Source organism: Lepidothrix coronata, unplaced genomic scaffold (assembly GCF_001604755.1).
Source record: "Lepidothrix coronata isolate B3197 unplaced genomic scaffold, Lepidothrix_coronata-1.0 Scaffold182, whole genome shotgun sequence".
Classification (NCBI taxonomy): domain Eukaryota; kingdom Metazoa; phylum Chordata; class Aves; order Passeriformes; family Pipridae; genus Lepidothrix; species Lepidothrix coronata.
In genome coordinates this window covers 1,405,338-1,414,401 of record NW_016690362.1, presented here as the reverse complement: position 1 = coordinate 1,414,401, position 9,064 = coordinate 1,405,338, and the positions used below count along the sequence as shown (strand labels likewise).

General features: G+C 40.5%; 1 protein-coding gene across 1 annotated transcript; it reads right to left on the bottom strand.

Moving 5' to 3' along the window:
* Positions 1-1,380: 1,380 nt before the first annotated feature.
* Positions 1,381-8,904, bottom strand: ERH (enhancer of rudimentary homolog (Drosophila)). Its single transcript, XM_017830701.1, has 4 exons — positions 8,782-8,904; positions 5,675-5,762; positions 4,424-4,544; positions 1,381-1,876 (listed from the first exon to the last, which is right to left on the bottom strand). Exons 1-4 carry the CDS (start codon positions 8,782-8,784, stop codon positions 1,774-1,776), a joined length of 315 nt encoding a protein of 104 aa, XP_017686190.1. The 5' UTR covers positions 8,785-8,904; the 3' UTR covers positions 1,381-1,773.
* Positions 8,905-9,064: the final 160 nt, after the last annotated feature.

Below are 9,064 nucleotides of genomic sequence, written 5' to 3'. Positions count from 1 at the left end.
CTGAAAACAAGTTCGCAAAATGAGGAAAATATTAAATCACTGTTTTAAATGTGATAGGTACTGTCAAGGGATGTTTATTTGGCTTAATTTAAAGACTGCAAAATTGCAGTCTTTGCAGTTAAAGACTGCAAAATTTAGCACCTTGAATAATCCAGCATGAGAATACTGGAATTTTTACCAAAAAAAAAAAAAATGAAGTTAACCTCAAACATGCTAGGAAAGACACATTATTCTACTGTGTGCTATCCAGGAGGATAAACTATACAAGCTGTTTAAATAACATTGCTTATATTAAACCAGATTGTTATTAGAGGGGCAATAGTGAATCTTTTAAGTATTACTTACTGTGTCAAGCTGTATATAAAACTTCCATGCCAAAGTATTTATAGATTTAAGTAACCATCGATGGATTAATATACTTCTGACTTACTACATTTTGAAAATCACTATTTATTATAAAGGAAGCATGTTTTGATGTTAGCAGATTGAATTTATTCCCGGTCACTATAATTCTAGAGCTAGTAGGTCTAATCTTCAACCTGTATTTGTGTTGACAGAAAAGTTTAACACCCTCTCCTGAGTATCTTTCTAAGAACTTGTGTCTCTTCAATAATTCAATTCCCAGTCTTCAGCAGCTATTACTTACCACTTAAAGGAAGCTATTTTCATGAAAGCTTATTATAGACAGTCAATTTGACCTCAAATTCTTTTAAGCCAGTGCATTTGCTGTGAGATCCATCAGAAACTACTGATGTGTATTAGGAAGTGAGGTGCATTGGAGAGAATTGCATTCCTGTGTCAATCCTGGAACTGCTCTTGGTTGAGTATACATGTACAGTCTGTGACTTAAATATGTACCTATAGCAGGCTAACTGAACTAACACAAAGGAACAAAGTACCAATCCAGCCTTGCTTTTCTACCTGCTCTAATTTTTGGTCTAATGAGTCCTTCAGTCCAAACCTTTTCTGTACAGCAAAATTACAAAGACATTAGTGTTCAAGAGAGACAGGGGCAGATACAATTTTACAGTGTGTGTAAACAGTTAAATCCTTACCCTTTATCAGGGGAAAGTTGTGAGTAGACTAATTCTGTGATGTGATACATTCAGCCTGCTCTTATCCATCACCTATCCCAGAGCAGACACACTTGAATACAAATGCCTCATATAAAGATCAAGTATAGAGTGCAAGAGGGTTGCTGTGTTTCCCAAAGATCCCCAGGGAAGACAGTATCAAGACTAGGCCAGAATTTGAGCTGTTCTGTAATACAGCAAACAACTGTTGGTTCAGTCCACATGACCTTTCAAGCCCTATTCCTCAGATAACAGGGAAAAAAAGATTTGTGTTTTTTGGCAAAATTCATAAAATTCAGCACTCAAATTTAACCAAAGGGTAGTTTTATTTCCCATTAGGACCATCTCAAGGATGTAACTGAATGTTGGAAAGCCCACAGAAGGGCACATACAGCAAATGTGGTGAAGTACAATGTGAACAGCCCCAAGGGTTCAAATAAAGTAGGACCATTAGCTAACTGGAGGAAAAAAACCCAAATCAAATCTCCGCAGAAGATGTTGTACTTTCTTCTCCATTTACACTGAAAAAAAAAGACAAATCCAACAAAATCCTTGTATCTCTAACAATACATTCAGTCCTGACTAAAGAGTTTATCAAGATGGCAACAGGATGACTATAATACAAAACGTTCACTACTACACTCTGTACACACCTGTTGTCCAAGCCCTCCCCCAAACCCATGTGATGGTGGTGCCCCCATTATTTGCTTGCTTGCTGGGCCTGCCTGCGAAGGAGGACGTAGATCTTCTCCTTTATCCAGTCTTTATTGTACGGTTGGTATGTCTGAGTGTCAGCACGGTAACTAGAAAGAAAAAAAAAATAATGAATGTTAATCTGCCCTGCAGTACATTTACCAGAAGAACTTCACAAACAATTAAGTGTCCTCAAGTGTATGAAGCAGAAAGTTGTGTACAGATCATAAGTAATATCAGAAGTAGATGGGAATTGCCACTTATCAAATGGATTTATCCTGTTCCCTAAAAAAGTTACGCAGCAGATCAGTCTGACCCTGAAATAAAACTATATGTTCCAAGGATTATCGAGTGACTGGATCACAGTGTGTTCACATTTTAATTCATGAATACAATTACGTATGGGAGACAACTAATGGAGAATCTTAGTATTCTAGAGCTCAGAATGAAGAATAGTTCCACCAGGGAACGATCGAATTTGTCTTAAGGAGCCAAACGCTTCTTCTACACTTCTTTATTAAGTTTTCAAGTGTTCAACTTTTGTCTGGAATTTCCTGAAAATTTATAAACCCAAATTTTTCCAGGAGCAAAGGTAGACTCAGAGATGGATGACAAAGGATTCCTGCCAGTTGTCAGTGAGGACAGGCTTGCATCTAACAAAGTCAATTCATAAAAAGCAAACTGAAAACAAAAACCCACGTGTCTTCTTTGCTGCTCAGGGATAGTTGATAAAAGCAGTTTCCTAGCAAGACTAGCAGGGGCCAGAGAATTCAGTTACCCAGGACACTGCTGAATCGAAGCAGAATGAGACTGAAAAATGAAAGCAAATTGCCTGAAATTGCATCTGTGTATTCATGCCTTTCTTTCTCCCTCATTCATTAAAGTTGAATATTTTGTTCGTGAAGATGGTACTTTCAGTGAATGCTTCAAGAACTACTAAAATCCTGATCAGTCTTTAAATCTTGGTACACATACTTCTGACCAGGTAAGAAAGGTGAGATGGTCATTGGTAAGAACCTGAATAAAAATCTGAAATTAATTCAATCCAGAACAATTTACAGTTCTTACCTAAGGAAAACACCCTAAGCACACTGTTTCTAAGAAAGCCTTTTAAAACCTCAGCATGACTTGTTCAAGGCCAAAGAAAGAGTTTATGTTGATAGAGCAGTAGTTCTTGTGCAGTGTAAGAAATGTTAGTTTCAGGAAAAGTTATTATTTTCTATCCCCCACCCCCAAATCCACTCACAGTGCTACACCGCAAGATCAGACAGCAAGTCCTTCAGGAATCTCCATGAACACAGGACATGTCTGATACACCTCGTGCTAAGTATGCCATCTGGTGGAAAACTAAAAGCTGAAGTAGAATTTGGCACAACACTGAGTTTAGGAGCCTAATTAACAAAGGCACAAGACTGTACTAGAAAACAGTTGCTACCTCCTAAAGCAACTGGCGAGCTTTAGTCTGTTAGATAAACTGAGGTTTTCAAAACCTGCATCAGCCCAGCAATATGACACTTGAAAATCAAAGGTGGCAGAATGTCTAGGGTCAAACCAACTCTGCAGAACCTGTAAGCCCATTTTACTTATTCTACTCAAAACTTTAGCAAACGGAATTTGCAACAAGTCATTATCAGTAAGAAATTTTGTACTGTACATCAGAATACAAAGGAAAACAATCCGATGCTCAGTTTTTTTAAATAAATTATTATTTTAAACTGGAATTAACTGGCAAAGTCTGTTCACTGTGCAGCTAGACAAGTACTTGCACCAGAATTTCAGCCACAGCAGTACAGCTGCAGGAATGTCTATACCAGAAACTCATGGGCTTAAAAATGTTCTGGAATTTTGAGATTCAAAAGCCTAATACTGTGTCTTTTGTTACTTGAATATGAGATTTGTATCCTTATTCCTATGGAATTTCTGCAAAGTTGATACCACTGTCATACCAAACCATTACCTTGAAATTTATGGTATGGAAAGTACTCAACCTAACACTAAGTTTTGTTCTGGACAGTGAAATTTAACATTTGATTTCACAGTGCAGTCAGAATGGAAAGTACTCAAGACCATCTTTGCTTGCCCACAACTCCGACACACAAATGAGGACTGGAGATAATGTTTTCACGAGAGCATGTAAACAATTAGCTAGGCTTTCTAGAGGATTCATCTGTTCCTCGGTCACTTCATTAGCATTTACAGAAACTTCCATCTTGCTGTATCGTGCTCAAAATAAACAGCTGGCTGTAATGCACTTCTGTAGACTTCTACCGTACCACTAGTACTGCTCTCAGCTGGAAAAAGTTCTGTAACTATTCTGCCTCCTTAGGAATCGGACCAACGGCACAAAGGCACATACAGCCCCAATTTAAACAGATTCTAGCAGTAATAAAATAAGCAGCTGTATTAAACTGTTGGATTTCAGTATCTGAAATGCTGTAAGCTTCAATGTGACTAAAATCCAACTGGAATTGTCATTTTCTAAGCCTTCCTTAGAGATTTCAATGCAGATAATTGGAGCAGGCAACATGTTATGGCAGCTACAATACTGTTGCACTACAGTTATTGCAAAAAACACTCAAATAAAATGTGTAAGAGTTTAGAGGGAAGACTTGTGACTTCCCTGAGTCAGTGAAATGGATTTATACAACTGAACTTACACAAGACAGCTGAGGTCTGCCAAGTCATCAATGAAGTCAAACAATTGGCTGATATCATATGTAATGGATGGACTGTTGGGATTCATTCTCTTCAGATGCTCTTCATACATTTTACAGACTCCTACAGAGGGACAAGTTTAACAATGCAATGTTAAAAACTGTATTTGCTGAAACTTCTTCAGCTATTGATCCATAAATATAAGGAAAGTTTAGAGATGAATACCATAAAAACAGAGAGACAGTCAAGATTTTGCAGAGTTGAAATTCTTTTGTTCTAGCTATTTGCACTGAAACATAATACTATAAAATCAGGTAAGATGCATGGAAAAAAGAATTTGCGTCATGTAGAGGAGAAAGTTTTAGCTCTATCAAATATATACCTTTCCATGCAGTAAGCTCCAATGGACACCTAGAACTCCTAATAATTTTAAGACGGCAATTACAACATATATTTCTACTGTACAAAACACCTGAGAAATAGAAGAACTCATAAGAATGATCATTATTCATCACAGAGTCAAACAGGACTACTGAGGTAAGACTGACAGCACAAACCTAAATAGCTTAATTAATTTAAATCAGTTTTATTTATTTAAGCTAGCCCACAAATAGTTCAGATACATTTGAGAAGAATGTAATATTAAAGTGAGCATAGAGGCTTTACATAGTCTTTATTATGCTTTTGTTTGCCTTGCAAAACTTCCTGGAACATTAATGTTAAGTGAACTACAGCTCTAGTATGTCAATCTTCTTTCCAAGCTCATTAGGTGACTCAAAGTCTCACAGGATCTTTACTCTGGCACATACACCAAGAGGCTGTAAGTTATGTATCAACTGCACAAAATGTTTTATTTAATATATTATATCCAGTAGTAATCTTTCCTTTACAGTGCTGCCACAAAGATTAGTGAGAATTAGGTGCTGATCCTGCAATAAAATGAACTGAAGCAAGTCCGCTGCATGGCCCCGCCAAGAATATTGCATACTCTCCCAAACTGAATGTGACTTCATCTAGTTAAATCAAAAACAAATATTTAAGATTAAAAGAAAGTTTTAGGAACAAATAACAACTAGTTGTTCATTTGCTAGAACATTAGCAAACTAAAAGCATGAGACACTTTTTCAAATTTTTTTCTGTGAACTACCTTTGAAAAACATGAAGAGCAATTTATTTTCTTACTGAGTAATTTTGACAGTATGTCAAAAATGGTAGTTAAAAACTGGTGTTTAAAACCCCATGTCTTCACCCACCTTCCATGCACTCATTCACCGATTCATAGTCAGCGTATGTTCTGCCTTCTGGCCTCTTGGTAGGCTGGACAAGTAGAATTGTGTGAGACTGGAAAACAAAACAAACATCAAGAAAACAGGTTACTTGCACAATTTGAATGATTTGTGTTTGATTCAAGTAATTTATCTGAAGGAAGCACCAAAAAGCAGCATAATATTAAAATAGTGAACTAGCAATCAAGGACACATTTTCCAAATAGCATTTACTATTCATATAAGCTGTGTTAACTTTTGTTTCCAATCAGTCCTATCAATCCTTATAGAATTTTAAAATGTGTAATATCACCAGTAAAGCAGCTACTGTGTTGAAAAAAGATACCACAGAAATAGTAGTTTCTATCTAGACACAAAAGCAAAGCAGTAAGGTCACCGTATAAAAGCTACGGCATTAGTGCATTTACTTATTTTATTCCAAATGCAAGCTGTTAGTAAGATTTCAAATGCCCCAATTAAAGTGCAAGGAGGGGATCCAACTTAATCACATTGTCACTCTCACCTTTAAGATTTTAACAGCAATAGCTATTTTGAGTTATTCATTTAATTTCAAGGGAACACAAATTATATAACAAATCTGCACTTAGTATCCAAGATTACTTCCTGCAAAACAGATGTACTGGGTTTTCACACTTCAATGAGTTTACTGAAACAGTAATTATGGCACAGAAAACTGTTGTAAATGTTGGAGTCCATAAGCTTGTTCTTCTGCAGGGAAGACTTAGATGATTGTACACTCTGTGGCTTCCATTATTTCCATAACGTTTTTCACTTTGCTACTGCAAGTAATCTGAGCAAAGAGTGAGCAAGAATTTTTCAAGTGTACACAATCTGTGATCTAATTAAAAAGGTACATAGCACAGAAAGTTCGCAAGCATGCTACAAAAATGGCCATTTCCAGTGCTGCTAATTGGCTCCAACATTTTCAGTGCTAATATAAGAGGTGAGCACACAACTAAGAGGCAACTGCAGAGTAAAACATATTATTTGGCTTAAATTAATCAGCTGCTGACAGAAAAATCCTGAACCATACTTTGGGCATCAGTGAAGACACCATTTCAGTGTTTATCACATGCCATGACAGAAAATAGAAACGACAAATATTAGGATTTACAAGAAATATATAAGAAGAAAACGGGACAAATTCTTGTCCCATGACTGACAGTGTTCTCATGCTTGGAATAAACAGTTTTCAGTTCTTTAAATTCTGCCTCAAATAACACAGCAGTTGCAGAGTCCAAGAAGTCCAGGAAAAAGTTACATGGAGTAAAAGAAGCAGCAAGGCTTCTCCCAGTCAGAAGCGGCAGAAGAGGGGAATTGAGAGCTACACACTGTAACAACAAGAATCACACAAAGGAGACCAGATCATTTAAGTCCACTCTCATGTATGCCAGAGGACGCTGGATTTGACAGGAATTCCCCAAGGGGGCCGGTATTTGGCTGTCCCTAGTGCACTGCACTTGAACAGGCTTGTCTTGCCAGGGAGTCCAAGCAATTTTTCCAGCACTATCATTTTAATTAGCTGGTCACTGAGGAGCATTAAATTAATCATATATTCTGAAATTATCCAAATCTTTAGACTGAAAAAAATTAAAAAATCAGTGAGCCAGACATTTAAAGAACTTCACAGCAGAAATTATTTGGGCTTCTGACTTTAAGCTGTTTATCACTTCAGACACTATACAACATCCATATCAGATAGTGGCCTGGAAAATATTAAAATTAATGCCATTGGGACCATCTGTATTGTAGAATTAATGCTTTTCAAACATTTTTTGGGGGATCTTCATGTTACCTTAAGGGGAAAAAAAAAAGAAATTGTTTGATTTGATAAAATTGCTGGTCCGGCCCTACCACGTAGGCACAAAAAATGACAAGTTCAGAAGCCTGCTGGAAGTTTCCTCTGACTATTATTACCTGCCCCACTTGCCTAGGTGACACAAAACCAAAACAAGGGAAGATCCATAAACCTTTTTGCATTAGCACCAGGTTATCTGAAAAAGCCCAATATGGACCCTTCCCTGCATTTTCTTTAAAAGCATAGGTGGACTGGCTGTTAAGAAGGACACGTAATGAGACACCATATGTTTATATTATACCAATTCTGAACTTCTAGAGAGAACTTTACAAATTGCTCTTGTTACTCAAGGCAGAACCCTGTAAAATTGGTTAAGACAGGGCCGACAGCCAAACCAGAAGGACTTAAAAGCTAGGCAGCATGTGTGCAAAGAGGCTTCCACCAATTGTAGTCTATTAGACAATAAAGCAAAAAAAAAAAAGGCTCCAAAACAATAAAAAAGGAAGATAAACACGGATTGCAAGGGTAAGATGTGCAGTGATGCAACTAGCAGTAGCACATTGCAGACACCTAAATGCCTTTTAGTTCCCTCTGCTAGGCAGAAAAAGTGGTCTAAGGGTCACTCTTCACTCTGGACAACACAGAGAGAGCTTGTAGCTGCTCATCCTGGCCGAAGCCAACTGCTTCGATCAAGTGCCAGGCAGATATGGAGCTTCGCTGCAGACCCAGAAGCAGCTTCTTCCCGCCATGAGGCAACAACTTGCTGCAACGTATCCTAATTCATTAGGTGAAGGCAACAAACCGCGATGAGGGAGGCCTTCGAACTTTAGCGTGCCATTCCGACAGCCCACCAACGCACGCTCCCGCCTTTCCCTTCTCCGACCGGAGGGAAGGAGCAGGGACAGCAGCATGGAAAGCGCCAATCAGCCATTTAAGGCAGACTCGCTCGACGAGCGAGACTCGAGGGAAAGAGACGCGCTTCCAGCAGCGCCCTGAGAAAGGGGCCTGAGCTGCCGGGGGGAAGGCGGGAGCCCCCAGTCCGCCCCTCCACGAGTGCCTCTGCCGCCTTTGTGCCCCCGCCTCGTCCGGCCCTGCCCCGCCAAAACGTGCTGCCGCCCGCCCGGGCCCGCACCGCCGGCCGCAGCCTTCCCGGCCGCGGCCACCCATGGGAAGGGAAGGGAGTGGAAGGGATAGGAGTACAGCTCATGCGGGCGCGGTGGGTCCCGTCCCGCCCGGCGGGTCCCGTCCCGCCCGGCGGGTCCCGTCCCGCTCTCACCATGGCGGCTCCGCTCCCTCAGCACTGCCAGGCAGAAGTGGCGCGCGGCGATCCCCCACAGGCCCCCGCGCCCGCCGGAAGCGCCGTCGCGCCAACGGCCGCCACCATAGAGCCGCCCGCGCCAGAGCGCCGCTCGCGCGCGCGCGCACGCGCCCACAGGGCCGGCGGGGGAGGCCTCCCCGGAGCGGCGGGGGCGGGGCGGGGCGCGCGGCCATCTTTGGTGAGGGTCAGGGTTCTTCCCGCCAGCCCGCGGCCTCGCCCGCCATCTTGGGGCCGGGAAGCG

Coding starts and splice junctions, on each gene's coding strand:
- ERH (XM_017830701.1), bottom strand. Junction 4,545..5,674: donor GGTGAATGAGTGCATGGAAG/GTGGGTGAAGAC, acceptor GTCCCTCTGTAG/GAGTCTGTAAAATGTATGAA. Junction 1,877..4,423: donor GCAGACCTCAGCTGTCTTGT/GTAAGTTCAGTT, acceptor TTTTCTTTCTAG/TTACCGTGCTGACACTCAGA.